At 44.7% G+C, this 20543-nt stretch overlaps 4 protein-coding genes across 5 annotated transcripts in view; 2 read left to right on the forward strand and 2 right to left on the reverse strand.

The window, feature by feature from the left end:
• Positions 1 to 105: 105 nt before the first annotated feature.
• Positions 106 to 1146, forward strand: LOC311343197 (polyubiquitin-like). 2 transcript variants are annotated; one of them, XM_084468056.1, is made up of 2 exons: positions 106 to 214; positions 407 to 1146. In XM_084468056.1, exon 2 carries the CDS (start codon positions 416 to 418, stop codon positions 890 to 892), a length of 477 nt encoding a protein of 158 aa, XP_084324182.1. In that variant the 5' UTR covers positions 106 to 214; positions 407 to 415; the 3' UTR covers positions 893 to 1146. The 2 variants fall into 2 exon arrangements, with proteins under 2 accessions (XP_084324182.1, XP_084324181.1); XM_084468055.1 differs by having other exon boundaries at positions 107 to 214; positions 404 to 1146.
• A 3266-nt stretch (positions 1147 to 4412) lies between these two features.
• LOC311342760 (polyubiquitin-like) lies at positions 4413 to 6350 on the forward strand. Its single transcript, XM_084467583.1, has 2 exons — positions 4413 to 4540; positions 4920 to 6350. Exon 2 carries the CDS (start codon positions 4931 to 4933, stop codon positions 5387 to 5389), a length of 459 nt encoding a protein of 152 aa, XP_084323709.1. The 5' UTR covers positions 4413 to 4540; positions 4920 to 4930; the 3' UTR covers positions 5390 to 6350.
• A 1532-nt stretch (positions 6351 to 7882) lies between these two features.
• On the reverse strand, positions 7883 to 10040 carry LOC311343382 (monocarboxylate transporter 3-like; the record flags this gene model as incomplete). Its single annotated transcript, XM_084468237.1, has 4 exons — positions 9778 to 10040; positions 9675 to 9681; positions 9419 to 9522; positions 7883 to 7887 (listed from the first exon to the last, which is right to left on the reverse strand). Exons 1-4 carry the CDS (start codon positions 9977 to 9979, stop codon positions 7883 to 7885), a joined length of 318 nt encoding a protein of 105 aa, XP_084324363.1. The 5' UTR covers positions 9980 to 10040.
• A 479-nt stretch (positions 10041 to 10519) lies between these two features.
• Positions 10520 to 20543, reverse strand: part of LOC311343536 (tyrosine-protein kinase JAK2-like) — a 28637-nt gene continuing 18613 nt past the window's right edge. The window contains 13 exon segments of the mRNA XM_084468407.1: positions 10520 to 11278; positions 12267 to 12380; positions 13274 to 13391; positions 13590 to 13605; positions 13608 to 13761; positions 14203 to 14327; positions 14974 to 15163; positions 15394 to 15530; positions 16019 to 16169; positions 16919 to 17070; positions 17524 to 17662; positions 18001 to 18128; positions 19366 to 19456. Of these exon segments, the coding sequence (XP_084324533.1) occupies positions 11171 to 11278; positions 12267 to 12380; positions 13274 to 13391; positions 13590 to 13605; positions 13608 to 13761; positions 14203 to 14327; positions 14974 to 15163; positions 15394 to 15530; positions 16019 to 16169; positions 16919 to 17070; positions 17524 to 17662; positions 18001 to 18128; positions 19366 to 19456 (1623 nt within the window). The 3' untranslated portion in view covers positions 10520 to 11170.

Consider the following 20543-nt stretch of genomic DNA (forward strand, 5'->3'; position numbering starts at 1 on the left):
GATATTCGCGGGTATTGCATGAACACAACGAATATGACTTGATAGTTTTTTTTCTATTTCTCGAATATTCGAATCGGAAAAACGAAACTCATGTCGTTTGGAAAACGAAACTAGTGGAGGCTTTATAAACCCACAGCATCACTGCTGATGTGGAGAACATACTTGTTTCACCAAGTCGTACACATCCATCATCCTGCTCCTCAGAGACTTTGAGGTAAGTTCAAGTGTATGTTATTAAGTGATTAGTAGGTAGGGTGACCAGATTTCCTGAAACTAAAACCGGGGCACTTTGCGCGTGACCGTAGTGCGCGTGCATGTGAGGTAGCGTAAAACAGGGACGCCTGGTTATTAGTAGGGCTGCAAATTGGAAAATAAGTCGAATCTTTTTGTATTTCCTCCCCAGCAGCAGTTGGCCATGGACATCACAATCACTCTTCTTAGCGGGGAGTGTCACCCCCTCACTGTGGCTCCAGGGACCACCGTGGGCTCGCTGAAAGTCCTCCTCTCTGAAAGGTCCCGACTCTCCCCGGAGAGTCAGAAGCTTTTCTACGACAACGACGGGGAGAAAATAATTCTCGACAATCCCTTAACATATCTGAGTGACTATGGTGTGCCACCCGGCGCCAATATCTTCGTGCTGGCCAAGGAGCCCACCAACCTCCAAGTGTTCCTGAGAACGCTGAATGGCCAGACTCACACCTACACCGTCCCACCTGGGGAGACGGTGGCGGGCTTCAAGACCAAGGTTAGACAGCGGGAGAAGATGGCCGAGGACCAACAAAGGCTGATCCATGAATCCCAGCAGATGGACATCGGAAGTCGTACACTGAAGTCCTATAATGTGAGAGAGGGGAGCACCATCTACCTGAACGGACGGCTGAGGGGCGGCTAGGACTCGAGAGGAGACCACCCTTATTGTTTGTTGAGTTCATTTAACTTTAGAATGAATACAGGTCCATACAGACAGTTGCATTCAAAGCACTGCCTGAAGTTCACCATATTTGTATAAAAAAAGAAAATTTTAAAAAAAGATGTTAAGTTTAGCTAGACTACGCTTATAGTTGTCACTGTTTATGTCACTTTAATGTTTCCACTGTTGTCAATTGAATTACTGAACTAATTGAATAATAAATTCAATCATAAATAGTGGGTTTCAATTGTGTGTTGTGTTTAAAACCACAATCATTTTTTGTGTGACCCATTCTTGTGACCTGATATAAAAAAGTAGGCCTAATCTCAATACTAGTCGTTTTTTGGTTAGCTGTAACTTTTGACAAGACTTGGACATTCTCCACAAAACGATAACGTTGATATAACGATAAACAGGTGGACATTGAAAAGTGGAGGTTCAAGAGATTAAAGAGTATATAAAGGCACAAACTATAATAGGCAATGGCATATCTGGTGCCTTTTATGCTGAATCAATCCAATGAGATCGAGAGTAGAATTATGTGAAAGTAATCATTTATGGGAGAAATGTTATTGAGACTGTTCAATATCGTTAATTTGATCCCTGATAATACCGCTAGAGGCTTGAATCAGGTACCACTGTGAACTAAGTTTAAAACGATTTATTCTTTTCCGTTAAAAAGCTTACACAATGCATCAATACGTTGTGCAGAACAGAGACAAAACGTTTCAGGCCCTCCACATCAAGAGCTGCACATGATCACAAACACAATATACTGTTGGTTACTCCTCCTTCATGATAACACAATATACTGTTGGTTACTCCTCCTTCATGATAACACAATATACTGTTGGTTACTCCTCCTTCATGATAACACAATATACTGTTGGTTACTCCTCCTTCATGATAACACAATATACTGTTGGTTACTCCTCCTTCATGATCACAAACACAATATACTGTTGGTTACTCCTCCTTCATGATCACAAACACAATATACTGTTGGTTACTCCTCCTTCGCGACCTCCTTTGACCTGTCTCCTCCTGCTCATTCGATGCCTCAGACGCAGGTGGTTCCTTATCAAGCGCGTGATTGCTGGACCCTCCCTTGTACAAAGCTGTTACTGCTGCCTTGGAAGCCATCAGTCCCTGCATTTCCCTGTCTTGCCTTTCTCACATAGCTAGAGCAAATGGGCCTCCTAAGGCCTGGCTATTCTATGAGTTCAGAACTCAATCTATGTTAGCCTTACAGCATTGCAAAAATAAAAAAAACACCTGTAAACATTATGACTTGCATACATAGATATTGCTAAAGCATAACTTTTACTACCTGATTGATTTTACTTAATATAAAAGTACATCAAAATACATTCTTCTCACAGTACCAAAGGTCCCAACATGGGAACTGTTAGATTTCATCTTATTTCTAAACTGTTTGTGTAGTCTCTGCGTTGTGTATTTTTCGCTGTAGTAGTAATTCTTGAAGTGGAAATCAAGGAAGCTTGGAAGGTTGGCTCAGAGGGTCGAATAGATGGTTTATTCCAGGATGTAATACGGCACAGGTACAGACTTAGGTTGAATAATCTATAGTGTAGGAGGTGAGGAGCAGTCTCCTGACGTGCTCCTTGGCTGTCGATCCCTCTTCTCCCCGAACCAAAGGTTTGGGGCAAGTGTTATAATAAGAAAATGTGAATAACAAAAGAACAGAAGCAGTCTCTCCCTTGATAGGCCTATATGGCCCTGGCTGTGCTCCAGAAGACCGGGTTGGTTCGACCTCGTTGGGACATAACAAATGGAGGAATGTTGGAAATAACATCTGGTATCAGAGGCACTGGCCTGTTCATAGACAAGAAATGTGAAGACAGAGACACTAAAAAACACCAACATTCTACAGAACCCCTGAGAGAAGACCAGCTCCCATTGGCAACCAAATAACATGATGTATAATACACCTTATACTTGACTAAAACAAAAGATGTAATTTGTTTCAAGTTGCACCAAGTCCTGGCCGACAATGCAGGAGGATATTTTCCATGTTGAAACACTCTTGAGTTATGATTCAGCTAATCATGTTATTCATATATGTATAGCTGGTCTTGTATTTGTATAACATTGTAGGCTAATGCATTAGACAATTTTCAAGAAATGTTATTCAGTTGGACAGTTGGATTATACAATTATGTTAAATAGCCCTAAATACTGCATTTCTTTCTATTATAAAACATCTTTCAATCCACTGCTTTTTTAGACGAATGGTTTTCTTTTGTAATTATTTTCATAGCCACCAGATGGCGATGCGAAGTGTAAGATATAATAGGGTCATTTTCCAGATGTTAAACCTATATGTGCTGTAAAAGATGAATTCATAAATTATTACATTCGTAGCCGAAGGAAAGCCCTTTTGTCAAGTTTCAGTGTTTAGCTCTGCCCTTTTGTCTTGGAAGTCTTCACACAATCTGTTTTTGTGAATTTAAATACAAAATTATTTTAGTCAACATTTACGTGATTAACTTATAGGACTTGTTTCTTTTTTGTTGTTCTCCTGTATGCCCATAGCATGTCGCTGTAAAATAAATAAGTAGGCCTATATCTAGAAAATACCCCAATATTGCCCCATTATCAAGTCATTGTCATGCTGTTAAACTATTTTAGGTTTCTGTTTTTGTTTACGAATAGGCCTACGTTTCGTTTAATTTAGTCATAAAATACAAGGGTGTACCATCGAATGATTCATCCCATAAAGGTGCAGCACACGGACACACATCACCTGATAAATGACATCTAATCTATTCATAACATGGAAACTTTAACTCGTGCTGTGTTAATTGATTGTAATCACCAGGGGAGGATACCGAAACTGAGCACATTGGTAGCTCTAGCGTCTTTCTAAGTACCTATGTTCCTGCAATACTGGAGGCTGCAGTTCCAGTTCTGGGACCCTAGTGCGATGGCCGATACATTAACTGCATTTCCAACAAAAAAAAACACAATCACTCAACACAAATGCAAATGCAGCAACACAAGTTCAAAATCCACACCAAACGAGTTAATTTAACCATCTCTAACTTATACATAGGCTACACCGTAAACATGTCTAACCTGATACCTAAACTTAACCATCTAACCTAGGGTTAGGGTTAGGCTCTAACCCTAATCTAAACGTATCCCTCTTTAACATAAGGTTAGAGATGATTAAGTATTAGGCTAGAGATGATTAGTTTAGGTCTATTTTATAATATTATTTATTAGGTCTACCTTATAAGCCTAACTAGCCGTTTCTAACCTAACACCTAAACTTAACCACGTAGGCCTAATAGGTCAACTTAACCATCTAACCAGATAGAATGACTTATTTATCATTGTAGACCTTTACCTAAACGTCATTTGCAAGTTGCAACGTCATCATAGGATAAATAACCTCACCTTCGCAGGCGTCCTAAAGACAGAAAGCAGTACGACTCTTGCTACAATGTCCGGATGAGAGAAACGAAACTGATTCGGACGCATGGGGAAATCGAATCTTAGTGGAGGCTTTATAAACCCACAGCAGCTGATGTGGAGGACATAACTTTCTCACCGAGTCGTAGGCTACACATCCATCAGCCTGCTATTCAGAGACTTTAAACCGAGGTAAGTTCAAATGTAGGCTAGTGTGTTTATTATCAGGGGTGTATCAGGAGATGGTGTTCGGTACGCACTCCGCACGTAGCGTCGTTTTGATAATGATAATGGGGGGGGGGGATGTCTCTCAGTAACGGACGTTGCGATCAGCTGATTTTGCGCAGTTCTCCAGTGTGCGCGCAAGATACACGTGTAGTTTTGTTTTGATGACCTGACGGCGAGTTACGCAAAAGCGCTGTAGTGGCACAAGTGACGTTACGCATCGCTGATTATGGGCGCGCATTCGTACTTGCGTACCAGTTATGTGCACCCCTGTTTATTATGCTTATTAGAACTGCAAATTGGACTAAAACTAATTAACTCTAAAATGCTTGTGTTTATTTCTCAGAACCATTCATCATGAATATCACAATCACTCTTCTTGGCGGGGAACCACGTCCCCTCACCGTGGCTCAAGGGACCACCGTGGGCTCGTTGAAAAAACTCATCTTTCAAAAGTTTCAGATCTCCCCGGAGAGGCTTTCATTCAACCAAATAATTCTCGATGATGACTTAAAAGATCTGAGTTTCTATGGAGTGCTACCCGGCGCGAATATCTTCGTGCTGGTCCAAGAGTGCACCGACATCCAAGTGTTCCTGAGAACGGAGAAGGGCCAGACTCACACCTACACCGTCCCACCTGGGGAGACGGTGGCGGGCTTCAAGATCAAGGTTCAACAGCGGGAAGGAGTGGCCGTGGACCAACAAAGGCTGATCTATGAAGGCCAGCAGATGGACGACGGAAGCCGTACACTGAACTCCTATAATGTGACAGAGGGGAGCACCATCTACCTAACCGGACGGCTGAGAGGCGGCTAGGACTCGAGAGGAGACGACTGTGACTATGGTGTCACTGAGTAATTACCCCCCCCCCCATAAAAAAAAAATTGTATTTATTGATTGGTGGTATTTAACTGTAGAATCAGGAGTTGGAAACGTTTTGTCTATCCTATCTCCATCCTATACTCTAAAAGCCAGCGTGTATAGCCTAATTAATATTTTCACATTGATAAAATGATTTGGCTTAAGAAGTGCCTGTCCTTTCATATTTTTAAATGCACAGATTTAATAACGAATCTTGTGTTGGAAGAATGCATTTTTATAAATCAATCAGGTAGTAAATGTTATGCTATAGCAATAGGCCATCTATGTATGTAACTCATGTAAGTCATAGCCTACGGGTGATTTTTCATTTTGGCAATGCTGTAAGGATAACATAGATTGATAAGGAGTTCTGAACTCATAGAATAGCCAGGCCTTAGGAGGCCCGTTTGCTCTAGCTATGTGAGAAAGGCAAGACAAAGAGGTTGTGAGACGTGCAGGGACTGATGGCTTACAAGGCAACAGTAACAGCTTTGTACAAGGGAGGGTCCAGCAATCACGCGCTTGATAAGGAACCACCTGCGTCTGAGGCATCGAATGAGCAGGAGGAGACAGTTTTTTCTATTAAGGGAGTTGCCCGTGTGGGGGCTTGGGTCAGGGTGTAATAAATACTTGGCCTGTTAAGCCATTTGAGACTGTAATGGTGATTAAGGGCTATACAAATAAAATTGAATTGAATCAAAGAAGGTCCCGAAGGACCAACAGTAGCCTATAGTATAACAGTATATTGTGGTTGTGATCATGAAGGAGGATGTGGAGGTCAGACTTGACACTTGTAGTAACTGTTGGTTTACAATTGTACTACCTAACTGCCTGTTTACAATTCCCAAACCTGTGGTGTTCCGTAAGTTTATATTCAACCCACACTGAGTGAGTCAATAAAACTCCCTCAAGATCACTTGGTCTAGTTTTTGCTTATTAAGTACATTTGGTATGAATGATAATGTGTCATTCCATTTGATAATCTCATTTAACTTAAATTGGAGTGGATTTTAAATATAATTGTAGGAGTATTTCACAGAAGCAATTTAGGAGTCACTTTAGATCCTTTCAAACATTGCTATGAATTTTCCTCTCTCACACACACACACACACACACACACACACACACACACACACACACACACACACACACACACACACACACACACAGCAGTTTTAATAAAAGTACTTTTGCCAACAAGTCCCTCTGTATGTTTTTAATTATAGATAATGAGGGTGTGTAGTGTATAGCTTGGGTTGTGTTGGTAGGTGTGATTTTGGTATTAATTTTCTCACTCCAGAAATACAGTAAATAAGCTCCTTTTAAAATAAACAATTCTGGACCTGACTAATTTCTAAACCCTGACTACAGCTCTGTGTAGCAGGAGGCTTCTCCGGCTCTAGACCTCTAGCAGGAGACTTCTCCTCTATAACATAACCTGTTAACCGGCTAACCGGCTAACCTGTGTTAAAGAGGGCCCTGGAGATGATCTCCTGCACGATGTGCAGAGCCCCCCACTCACTTTGAAACACACTAAAACATTAATCAAGAGTAGGAACTACACTCAATAGATTAGCTACGTGCATTCTTAACTACTAAAGTATCAACATCATGTAATGCTCCAACTAATACACCAAGCAGCATGGCACTCTCAACATGACCTAGAACAGAGGGCCCCTAGTTAACCACTTGGTGAGGTGTGGATTAACTGTTAGAAGACTAATCAACATCTTCTTCACTATCAAACACTGCGTGCATCTCTACCACACTTATTGTTTTCCAGCTCTATATCATATTGCTACCAGTGCATTCATACAGTTTCTTCATATCCCAGCAAACATTTCGACGTCGATCAGACGTCTAACCGACGTTGGTCATGGAGGTCGAAACGACGTCGATTTGAGGGGCTGATATGAAAGTTTTTCTGACGTCGGTCGTTTCGACGGCTCATAGACATCAATCCACGTCGTTTCGACGTTGTATAGATGACATTTCAACCTACGTGAAATTTACTTTTACTTTGCTAAGACACTACATACCCACTTAATTATGAAAAAAAAAAAAATAGTATTAAGCTACATTTCAGTTACCTTGTAGTATGCCCCAATTTACGGTTTTCAGTATAGCTACCCACTAAACCTATAACAAGCAGTTCTTGTGCTGCATGTAGATAATTAAACATTTCTCAATCTGTTGTAAACATATTTTCAACCATTAGACCAATTCCAGCCAACATTACCTCAAACCGTGCCGTCAACAAGTCCAATAGACGTCGAGTCGCAACGTGACTTTATTTCGACCCTTTGCCGACATGACATGTATAGATAGAACCAAATGTAGCCTATAGAGCATTTGGTCACATCAAAAGGACAGCAACATTTGGCTACATCTATAATATTTTGTTTAGTTATGCATACTCAATCAATCAAGCATTAATACATGTCCTATTAATCTTCAACAAAAGACAGATTTCAGGGTATAAAGTGCACTATCCAAAACATTTTATTTATACCCAAGTAGGCCTACATCTTTAAACAACAAAATAAAAACTTATTGGGACCAAAATCCCCCATCCCCCCAGTCCTTGCAGGTGCATGTTTCAGGTGTAAACTCATGGCTGCTTCGATTTCTGTATCTGTGGCCTCGGGATTCCATCTCTTCACAGCAGGTGGAAAGAAAACACCAGCACAAGGTTTGGTGAGAGTGAGAAGTTCGACTGGCCAAAATACACCAAGTGTATGGCTCAGTGGACGAAGACAGTCTCACCATCCAGCGCCCCAGCCTCAAGGGCTAACTGGTGGCTACATCAAGTCCATTTAGCTTAGCTACATCGGACACTATGGCCGTGTCCCAATTCAGGGGTTGCATCCTTCGAAGGACGCATCCTTCGAAGGATGCAACCCCTGAATTGGGACACGGCCTATCACCCCTCTCGCTATGAATAATGAGAAGAATGGGTCCTAAAATTGACTAACAGTTCACAGGAGTAATGCACGGGGAAAGGGCTTTGCCACCCGTGTTTTATTCAAGAACACACAGCCACCGTTGGCCCTGAAACGGGACGCTGCTGCTCCCCGGCTGGGAGGCAGCAGCGTCCCGTTTCAGAGCTAAGCTAACGTTAGCCTGCTAGCCTCCCGCTCCCAGTTCGTATGTAACGTTACAAATACGAAAACCCGCTATCCATGAGGATACACCATGTGGCCTCAAATTCAACAGTTTAGCATGCAAATAACAAAAGGGTAATGTCTCTACAAATACAGTTGCATTTTAAATTGCAGTGTCTTTTCGAAACTCACCTGCAACTCCCGCATGCTGCTGAGTGCCGAACTTGACGGCGAACTGATATCACCTGCGCATGCGTTGGAGGGATTACGTGTTGGTGCGCAAGGAAAAATAGTTCCTCAATGGAACTTGAGTAAATGCTGGAATAAAACATTTTAGCACCTATATTGGCCATATACATGATAGCATATTGCGTTTGGAATAATAACACTTTTCAATAATACTATTAATGTGTAAACATTACCGTTCACACTAATGTTACAAAGTTACATCGTTGTTAAGTTAAATAGCGATATAAACAGTGTTTATTCAGTTACACAACGGTCAAACAAGCTTTCCTCGAAATCACCATTTCCGTAGCGGCATATATGTTTTCATGTCGGCAAATGGTCGAAATAAAGTCACGTTGTGACCCGGCGTATTTAAGACTTGTTGAATGCATAAATGTTTGCTGGGAGTGTTTATTCGGTTACACCACTCTAAAATAAGTCTTCCTTGAAATCACCATTCCTCTAATGATTATGTTTTCATGTCGAAATGAAGTCACGTCGTGACTCGACGTCGACTGGACTTGTTCGCTTCGACGCAGGTCGAGAAAATGTTTGCTGGGCGATTGATTGTGGTCACAGACTCGCAGTGCGTTTCCTTTCAACAGAGAAGTCTCCAGGGCAGCCCTACCATGAGAAGGCTCCAGGCCCTACCTTGCAGGACGCCGAGGCTGCAGTAGATCCAGGGGAGGCCGAGCTCCAGGGAGGCCAGCACCATGGCCGCGGTGCTCAGCACACCTCCGGCCATGACGACGGCCCTGTGAGAGAACAGGAGGCTCAAGGAGGCTCGCTACCGGGGCTGGAGGAGGATCAAACCAACCACATTTATGTGCAATATTGCTCACTTTCTATTGACCTTTACTGTTTCTCCATTCTGATGTTTACCAACTGTACTGGACTGTCTTGCTACTGGATACCTGAATTTCCCCAAAGACATGAAAAACATATCTACTTAAGATTTTTTAATTTTCTTCTAGAAAAAAAAAAAGTCTTCTAGACGATACGTAATTTACCTGCTAAATGAAACATGGCTATCGTGGTGGAGGAGACCCACGACGCCGTGCTGTTGAGCACACCGAAGTGCCGCTGGATCTCCAGGAAGAAGAGGCCGAGGTTCTTCATGGCCCCGGCGGTGAGGCCCACGATGAGGAAGGACGAGGCGACGACCACCCAGCCGTAACCGCCGTCTGGAGGTCCACCCTCACGGGGCTTCATGGTGTGACTGTGTGGCTGCTTATATGCAGATCGATCCTACTGGCAAATGATGCTAGGCATGCTTGAGGCTGTACTTACGCTACAGACATGTTTTAAGTATATCTGAATATATATGAACATGCTCCCGCTCCCCCTGTCGTCCATCGGGTGTTCAACCCAAGTCAGACTCACAATCCTGCAGCCAAGTCTGGTAATATTTGACTAATTAAAAGTTGCTTTTAAAACTCTGACTCAGTCCTCACCAGAGAGTACCTGGTGCTTATTTTAATGTTATAAAACTTCCATTGTGTTTTAACGTGACCTTCCCTGCCGATTTTCTATTTTTAATGTCACCATTTCCAATTGACATTGCCTTCTGCACATGCAAGCAACGTCGAATTTCTACTTTTTTGCATAGGCCTACAAGTTAGACACAGTATTTATTTTCAATCCTAGAATATATTATAAATACGGACATAACATCTACAATGGGTTTAGCCAGATGCAGGCCATAGATTTGTTTTCAAATCTATCCAAATTGACATACCAGTATGGCTCATTTCATTGTGTAGTTAGTTACCTGAAGTGAATTGTAATTTGATCAGATTTGTAAACAGATGACACATCGTGAACCACACAATTGTTTATTCAGTGAATCTTTTTAATTCGCAGACCACTTGCTTCACAGTGAAAACAAAAGCAAACAAACAAATATGTATATAATCACCTCTGTATTTACTTCATTTACAATGACTGCATGTAAGCAGATAAAATATATCCTGTACTATTCCTTTGTTTAAAAAACAACAAAAATAAAATTACATTTGTACCCAAATATATGTATTAACACACATAAGAAAACTGCGCCGTTAGTGTAATATTATTTTAGGGAAAGGGTGACATCAGAGCTAGCCCCGCTAGCTGACATTCTCACACACACACACACACACACACACACACACACACACACACACACACACACACACACACACACACACACACACACACACACACACACACACACACACACACACACACACACACACACACACACACACACGTTGGCCACTGAGCAGGTCCAGGCGCGCAGGCCTTCCTCTGAGGCACCTTGGCAATAAGGTTTCTTTGTTTATTTCAAAGCTGGTCCAGGATTTGAACCAGCAACCTCCTGGATAACATAACCCTGGCTCCCCCAGGGGCCCCTCAGAGTCCTCAGAAGCCCCTGCTGTCTCTGAAGAGGTCCACGCCCAGGGCCAGCTCCTTGAAGGAGGGCCGCATGGCCGGATCGTTGTCCCAGCACTCCTGCATCATGTCGTGCATCTAGGAGCCAGAGAACGCCGTCAACAACACCCCAACAACAGACCCAACAACACCCCCACATCACCCCCACATCAGACCCAACAACACCCCCACATCACCCCAACAACACCCCCACATCACCCCAACAACAGACCCAACAACAGACCCAACAACACCCCCACAACACCCCAACATCACCCCAACAACACTCCAACAACAGACCCAACAACACCCCCACATCACCCCAACAACAGACCCCACAACACCCCAACAACACCCCAACAACAGACCCAACAACACCCCAACATCACCCCCACATCACCCCCACATCAGACCCAACAACACCCCAACAACAGACCCAACATCAGACCCAACATCACCCCCACATCAGACCCAACAACACCCCCACATCACCCCCACATCAGACCCCCAGGACATCAGGCCCTGAGGACATCAGGCCCTGAGGACATCAGGCCCTGAGGACATCAGACCCTGAGGACATCAGACCCTGAGGACATCAGACCCTGAGGACATCAGGCCCTGAGGACATCAGACCCTGAGGACATCAGACCCTGAGGACATCAGGCCCTGAGGACATCAGGCCCTGAGGACATCAGGCCCTGAGGACATCAGGCCCCCAGGACAGCATTCAGGGCCGCCCCGTCTCCCACTCTCCTGCTCTCTTTTGAGCAGGTGTTGTGAGGCAACACATTGCTCGCCCGATTCATTGGAGACACTTGTTGATTTGATTGGTTTTCATGCATTAAAGCACACAGGAGTTTTTAGAAACGTGTTTTGTAAACTAACTGTGTCAACAAAATTCCTGTTAGACACTTGATTCAGTCCATGTCATCATCACATCTACATTTTTAAAATTCTAGCCAGCATAGTAGTGTGCATTTTAAAAGACATTAAGAATGCAGAGACTACGAGTGTGGAGGTCTGGGGAGGGCCCGTTGTTTTAGCCAGACTGTTAACCAACCCTGTTCCAATGGGGTCACGCTCTCACCTCTGTGGGGCAGCCCAGGGGCTGAGGCAGCCGGCTGCCAGACTTGAGCAGCTCTATCAGATGGTAGACGATCAGCTGACCCTGCTTGTCATTCCCCATCATGGCCATGAACATCTGAGAGAGAGAGAGAGAGAGAGAGAGAGAGAGAGAGAGAGAGAGAGAGAGAGAGAGAGAGAGAGAGAGAGAGAGAGAAAGAAAGAAAGAAAGAAAGAAAGAAAGAAAGAAAGAAAGAACGAGAGAGAGAGAGAGAGAGAGAAAGAAAGAAAGAAAGAAAGAAAGAAAGAACGAGAGAGAGAGAGAGAGAGAGAAAGAAAGAAAGAAAGAAAGAAAGAAAGAACGAGAGAGAGAGAGAGAGAGAGAAAGAAAGAAAGAAAGAAAGAACGAGAGAGAGAGAGAGAGAGAAAGAAAGAAAGAAAGAACGAGAGAGAGCGAGAAAGAAAGAAAGAAAGAACGAGAGAGAGCGAGAGAGAGAGAGAGAGAGAGAGAGAGAGAAAGAAGAACGAGAGAGAGCGAGAGAGAGAGAGAGAGAGAGAGAGAAAGAAAGAAAGAAAGAAAGAACGAGAGAGAGAAAGAAGAAAGAACGAGAGAGAGCGAGAGAGAGAAAGAAAGAAAGAAAGAAAGAAAGAACGAACGAGAGAGAGAGAGAGAGAGAGAAAGAAAGAAAGAAAGAAAGAACGAGAGAGAGAAAGAAAGAAAGAAAGAAAGAACGAGCGAGAGAAAGAAAGAAAGAAAGAACGAGAGAGAGAGAGAGAGAGAGAGAGAGAGAGAGAGAGAGAGAGAGAGAGAGAGAGAGAGAGAGAGAGAGAGAAAGAAAGAAAGAAAGAAAGAAAGAAAGAAAGAAAGAAAGAAAGAAAGAAAGAAAGAAAGAAAGAAAGAAAGAACGAGAGAGAGAGAGAGAGAGAGAGAGAGAGAGAGAGAGAGATAGATCTCATCACTGTAGGGTAAAGAGAGGTGTGTGTATAGTTGGAGTTGACATTGGAGCTGTTCTGCAGTGTGGGAGGCCTCACCGCCGGTGGACTGCAGTTCTTGTCACTGTGTGTAAACAGCTCATACAGCATGACCCCGAAGCTCCAGACGTCTGACGCCACCGAGAACCTGTTCTCTGTCAGAGACTCTGGGGCGTACCTGTACAACACACACACACACACTCAGACCTTTACTATTGATTTGACCCAGAATATTTGGCCTTTCACAGCATGTCAGCAGGTAAGGTGAGATAGGGACAGGTAAGATCAGATAGGGACAGGTGCAGTCAGATAGGGACAGGTAAGTTCACAATAGGTGTGGCCAGGACAGGGGAGGGTAGGTAAGACCAGGGCTCACCAGAAGATGGGGCTCTCCCAGGCTCCTTCACCATGTAGTACTCCTTGTCCTGAGGCAGCACCTTGGTCAGCCCAAAGTCCCCGATCTTCACCTGGTTCTCGCTCTCCACCAGGATGTTCCTGGTGGCCAGGTCTCTGTGGATATACCTCTTGTTGGACAGGTACTCCATCCCCTGGAAACAATGACAACAACATAGCAAATGGAGAGTTACACATCTTTTGGGCACCGGCAGCAGTAGCATTAACCAATCCGGTGCTCCTGAAACCCATCTCTAGGAGCAATGAGTGATCACAGTGAGGCGCCTGGGGTCTGACTCCAGATCTAAGGCTGCCTGGCTCAAGGACCCTGGAGTATTAACCTAACATGCATGCTCTTTGGCATGGGAAAAGGAAAACACCCGTATAAAAAGAAGTGTATTTAAAAGACACACAAAACTTAAATCACACGTCTGCCAACAGGTCAACGCATAGTGAATACAGATACGGGTCTTTAGGGAGCCTACCAAGCATTAAGGCTCATTATTCAGCCTACAAGCAGGCTGGGGTTTTGAACTGGCAACCTTTGGAGGAGAACAGACCAAGACCAGAGGACTGTGAGAGGAGGGAAGAGGTACCTTGCAGATCTGAGAGGTGTAGTGAACCAGCTTGCTGTGGTCTATCCTCTCCTCGTTCTTGATCAGGTAGTCTCGCAGAGATCCGTAGGGCAGGTACTCCATGATCAGACGCAGGTTCCTGCGGCCTACGGGGGGACGATTAACAGAACAATGTCTGAAGACATGACGACCACAACGTCGAGGTACGCTACCTACGCTACCTCCTACATTCTACCAGGCAGTGGTGAAAGAGGAGATTGGAGTGGGATGGATATTTGAAGAAACTGAAACCTTGGTGACTTGAGGATTAAAGACCCACTTGCAGGTTGCATGTTAATGAACGTATGAAGCAAATCGCTGTAAGTGTTATTGGTCATTTTCTTTCGATTTAGGAAGATAGTTGGAGTTGTTTTTGCAATGCAACATGCCAGCCCAGGCCAACACACGGACCTGAAGGGAATGTAGAATGGGGTAAGACAAACCGTAGAGCTAGAGTGGAGTAGCTCAGCTCTATATTGCTCGGTCCCTTAGACATCTAGCACGCTGGAGGCTACAGCCCGTCCGTATCTTTAGTAGGGGGGTTTTCCTGGCTCAATCTTCCTAACATTGTGACTTGCCATTCGCTTTAGCTTTTTTCCTCCCCCATGTTACGTAGAAAACATTATGGGTAGTTCTCTCCGTGTTGCTTTAATATTACCTTATCCATATTCAGGATTTTTTGAAAAACAAGTTTGTTAAAGGATCCCTTATTCATGAACTATTATTATCATCGTTAGAAACCACAGAGCGTACCTGCGCTGTAGCACACTCCTTTGTACTTGACGATGTTCTCGTGTTGCAACGACTTGAGGATCTCGATCTCCCGCTCAAACTCCCGGATGTGCTCGGCGGTGCTGTGCTGCAGCTTCTTCACCGCCACCACGTCCCCCGTGTTGTCCTGCAGCGGGTCGTACCGGCACATCTCCACACTGCCGAAGTTGCCCTGACGGAAGAGACCACACGCAAAACGTGGGAGGGGGGGGGGGGGTCCAGCTCAAAGTGCTTTTTCTGTTTCATGTGTGTTTCACTGCCATCAAAGGTTATGTAAAAGGTTAATGATATTATGTCTAAAAGCTTACTCATTCTGTATCATTAGAGTCGCTGTAGAGATGAACCTTTATCTCCACTACACACAGTTACGTTGCCAGGGTGCAACCTGTAAATCTATGTTACCTTGCCCAGCTGTTGTAGAAATATGAGGTGTCGCTCTTCAAACTGGGCGGGCTCTTGGCTCTCAAAGCCACCCGTCACCCAACCAGAGCTCAGCGTCTTGTTGGGCATGATGTCACTATCCACAATCAGTTCGTAGTCTGGGGACACACGGAGGTAAGCTAGTCAATGACCTTCACCACCACTTCAGAGTCTATCGGAGGAGGCTAGCTCACTTAACATCTTCAACTACATTAGGAGGTCCTTTTCCCCATCTTGGGTTGGTGACGCGGTCTGATCACGTCTACTAATGAGACTGGCTGAGCGTTAGAACCTGCCGACGTACAGTTTCCTACTGCTTCCGCACTCCGCCTACTTCGCCTCCATCTCAGCTACAGCGCAGCCTACATTCAGTCAATTCAGTCTACAGCCTACATTCACTCAATTCAGTCTACAGCCTACATTCACTCAATTCAGTCTACATTCAGTCAATTCAGTCAATTCAGTCTACATTCAGTCTACATTCAGTCAATTCAGTCTACATTCAGTCATACAAACACTCACAATATGCCTTGATGAGTCTATTTTAACTAGTATGTCTGTGTAGCTGGCTGTGTCAGTATTGCTCCATGCGTTGTGGCGGACTGACCGGGGGTGAACAGGCTGTGGAGGTCCCTGATGACGGCCCTGAAGGTGGGCCTGAAGCTGGGCTCGTAGTCCATGCAGCTGGAGATCAGGTTGGCTAGCTCCGTCCACTTGGGCGCGGGGAGCTGCAGCCGGTCCGTGTAGAACATGTGCTTCTGTGGAACCAGAGGGGTTAAGGGGATAAGAAACAGGACGTGTTCTGCCCTCGCCCTTTGGGTTCCTGCAGTCTTGTCGTCAGCATATCCAGTACTTTTCTATTTTTCCTGGCGTGAAGCTGGGGCACAGAGTGTAGCCCCTTCATACTTTTCTCTTCTGGCCTGTATTTTGCTTTCTACTTTCCACTCTTCTGTTGATATTGTGGAATGCGTCTTAATAAATGAGTTTTGATATCACTGCAGAAAGAGTCAGCATTACAGAGTTGGACGCCTCACCCGCGATCTTTGATGTGCTGTAAACAAAACACTGCGACTCCCGCTGCATGCTTTCTGCGTCATGTCCTCCTCCTACTCCAGTTCAGGGTGCACCTCCCCCTTAATAGGTCTTAGCATTGTGTAGCGTCTTATCCTAGCCAGCCTTGTTGTATACGGGGAAGGGCTTAACCTAGCGATTGTTAGTGCTTGGCACTTGGTTCTATGTTCTATGAACAACCATACATTTTTTCTGTTCTGCGGAAAGATTTTAAAAAGTCACTTTTAAAAAGATAAAAGCTAAATGCCCCGTCTGTAAGCGTAACTGTTGGCTCTCTACACAGGCGCCACCCCTCGCCTACAGTATCCGCCGTATCTCCGATACGTGTGACCACGTCTGACGTAGCTCATCTCCAGCTGTGTGCCCGTGGCCCGGTGCTCGGGTAGGACCCGGAGTTGATGTGCTAAAGGTCTAACGCGGAGCGGGGGGGGCTGACCTTGGCCTGGTCGAGGGCGGCCAGGGGCTTCTCCCCGCCGCTGCAGATCTCCCACAGCGTGGTGCCGTAGCTCCACTTGTCCCCCGCCAGGCTCAGGCTCCCGGGCTCCTCCACCCACTCCGGGGCCACCCAGGGGATCCGCTCCGTCAGGACTAGGGCGAGGAGGTCACCGTGAGTCTTGAGCAGTCGCACACAAAAGAATGACCCTCCATGCACAGCGTCAACATCAAGTGTTACGGATCGATGCGCACTGCCATTGTTGCATTGTTAATAACTGAAATAAAGAGTGCGTTCAACGTAAATGTTACACACTTTTCTCTTTAGGCAGCGAGCGCAGCATAAAGAAGTGACATAACCCACAGTGTTTTACGTTGGGTAGCAGTGGAAGATGCCACGTCTGAAAACAAAAGTAAAATGGTGTACATAATACTTCTCTTTGGAGGATAACTGTGTTTACCTTAGTACAATTATACGTTACTGTTTCAACTGTTTCAATTGGAAGAGTGTAAAAGTGTATGCACAGCCGAGTCTAAATGTCGCCGCCTGCTGGTCAAAGAGTGCAATGACAACAGCGCGGCGGGAGGAGGACGCGGACGGGGACCCACTCTCTTTGGGCAGGACGGCGAGGCCGACGCCGGGGTCGCTGAGCTTGATGAAGGGCGGGTTCCCAGTCCTACGGTCCTCCTCCCTGATGAGGAGGACATTTTTGGCACAGACGTTCCCGTGGGCCAGGTTTTTCTCCTCCTACACACGACGACGGAGAAAGAGAAAGGTGGTTGACCTCTTGTGTATCGTCGTTGAACACAGAGAGACATTGCTGTCGTTTGACCTGGGACCCGATGGGACATTTCAGGTTGAGGAATAATCTGACTCGGCTTCATTGTTCTCCTGCCAAAGACAATGACACTTACGTCAATGACGACCACATCTGGATGGAAAGATCTATATCCTCAAGAATATAATATACACTCTCAAAAACATATCTGATGGTTTACAGTGTTTCCTTTCCAACTATGTTCACTCCAACAACCCTAAATATTGTGATTGGTAAATGGCAGACCCTGTGACAACGAGGTGCGTACCAGGAAGTGCATGGCCCAGGCCAGCTGCTTGGCCACCTCCAGCTTCCACAGGATGTTGACAGAGTTCTTGTTCTTCTTCAGGTAGGTGTCCAGAGAGCCAAACTTCACGTATTCTTGCACCATGATGTCTGCAGATGGGAGGAGCATGGTGTGAAGCTTTTAACACAACGACAATAAGCCTAGCGACGGTTAGCCCGGCACACATCTAGGTGGGAATGCACACATCCAAAGCAACTTACTGTAAGTTGCTTTGGATGTGTGCATTCCCACCTAGATGAGCGACGGATAGATGAGCAACGTTTGCTACAGTCCACTGGGTAGACTGATCTATCCAGCACACATCTAGGTACTAAGTTGCTTTGGATAAAAGCGTCTGCTGATTGTAAATGTAAATGTCTAGGTCAGTCCAAACCATAGATCAGGTTCTAACTGTGTTATTTTTATTCCTGCAATTCAATTATTAAACATGCCTTTCTCATCCAAAGCAATGTAAACTTCACCACGGTTGCTCCATTGCCGCCCGTTTTTGGAGATTGTGCCAGCCTGAAACCTGTAGGTGTGTGTGTGTGTGTGTGTGTGTGCATATCAAGTTGGGATCTCTTCTGAACTGTGCCTCATCTCAACAGACTTGTGAGCACGTTGCTCTCTCTAACCCTGTCGTTTCAAATTTAGATTCTCTTCTACAATAGGGGATGTGCACCCACTGACATGCAGGACCGAATGCCAACTCTGTGCTTGCAGAGCCGTTGTCTTCCCCTGCCCTCTCTGAAGTAAATGATCCACCAGGGGGATGTGAAGCCCTGTGTCATTGGATCGCTTTAATGTGGGACTGAAAAAATGGAAGTTGGTTAAGGAAGTCATGCTGGCATACATTCTTAGCCACCGCAAGAGTGTTGTGGTTTTAAAGTGGTCAGTAATACACATGTGCTTGCCACACATCCAGATGCCCAAGTCTTTATCTCAATCTTTCACAAGTACTGCGAAGTTCGGCTATTTCCTCATTCTGTGGTCTGTGTGGTTACTGGCTGTATTATCTCTTCTTATATTGTAAAGCACTTCCTAGTGTATTCTATGAAAATGACGTGTTGTTTTATAGGCCGTTTTAATGTTAAGCGGCACATGAGCGTACTTACCTTATGAAATGTGCTATACAAATAAAGTTAAATTCAATCCTGAGTTATGCAAACCGAGCACATTTGACTCCAAAGACAACAGTCCCTCCAGAGGAGTGAGACGGGTGAGGCGGGGTGCAGAGAAACTCACTGTCCTCCCCAGAGGAGTGAGACGGGTGAGGCGGGGTGCAGAGATACTCACTGTCCTCCCCAGAGGAGTGAGACGGGTGAGGCGGGGTGCAGAGATACTCACTGTCCTCCCCGGCGCAGACACACACCCCGTAGTTCAGCACCAGGTGTTTGTGAGACAGCTGGCTCATCATGCTGGCCGCCTCGAAGAAAGACTGGAGACGGGAGAAACACACCACGCAGACATTTGCTTTGTTATGCAGTTTAATCAACACTGTTTTCTAAATGTCACGTTTTGTGTTTTCCACACGAGGGCTGGGGGGGGGGGGGAGAAAAATGTCTATCAATAGATATTTCCCTCGTCCATCGTTCCTATCGCTGTTTTACTTTAGGAAAACAAACAAGCGTGACACAGAACTAACGTCCCCACAACAGCCCAAGACAGGACAAGACACTAGAGATGTGCTCCACGTTCAGGGGAAGTGATGAGAAGAAGAGACAAGAAGAGACTTTAGCGTGGAGCTCGTTCCATAACCCCACAGCGTTACGCATTTCATACATGGTACTTATGGGTGGTAACACGCCCCCCCCCCCCCCTCCTAGAACGCTCAGACCAAAACACTTTTTTCTAATCTCATGTACTATTTGAATTCCAGCTGAAACAGTGGGTTCAATTGCCTTTCAACAACCGAGCTCTGGATGAGCCAAGTTAGGCAGAGTATTTACTTTTAGTTTATTGGCTGTCTATTGGAGATTCCTGAAACTTGAAACAGTATATCTTAATTTTTTATATTAATATTGTGCTTATTTATTTACTTTCTGCAGCACTAGAGATTTCTAAAACAGAGTGATGTTTACTTTTTATTTCATATACTTATTTTGTTTATTGGCTTCACTATTGAATAGTTCTAAAGCTTGACACTGAGTATTGTTTACTTTATTATTTATTTTGTTATTTTATGTTTGATATGTGTGACAGTTCTGCTCAACTTCACCTCAAAAAAAAAGTAAGAGTAAAGAGCAAGTGCTTTTAATTTGTAGTAATTTGTTGTCTTAGTTCATAGGATTATCATTAAGTAGTCATGATGAAGGTGGTTCTTCTGGGTAGTGTTCATCAGATTTACAGAATACAATTATTTATGAAGCTTTTTCGAACGATTGCAGATTTGCTTGGAAACACCCCAAAATATATATTTTGGTTCACGGATAATTGTAACAATTTTTGAGGGAGTACAGCACACCAAGAGTTTTCTAAGCGCTGAAATTCCATCCAACCAAAACACTGGACACAAGCAACGTAGC

This window comes from Micromesistius poutassou, assembly GCF_964030765.1.
Source record: "Micromesistius poutassou genome assembly, chromosome: 5".
In the NCBI taxonomy this organism is placed as follows: Eukaryota; Metazoa; Chordata; class Actinopteri; order Gadiformes; family Gadidae; genus Micromesistius; species Micromesistius poutassou.

Excerpts from the sequence above, each read along its gene's own strand:
- LOC311343197 (XM_084468056.1), top strand. The coding sequence starts at position 416 with ATGGACATCACAATCACTCTTCTTAGCGGGGAGTGTCACCCCCTCACT.
- LOC311342760 (XM_084467583.1), top strand. The coding sequence starts at position 4,931 with ATGAATATCACAATCACTCTTCTTGGCGGGGAACCACGTCCCCTCACC.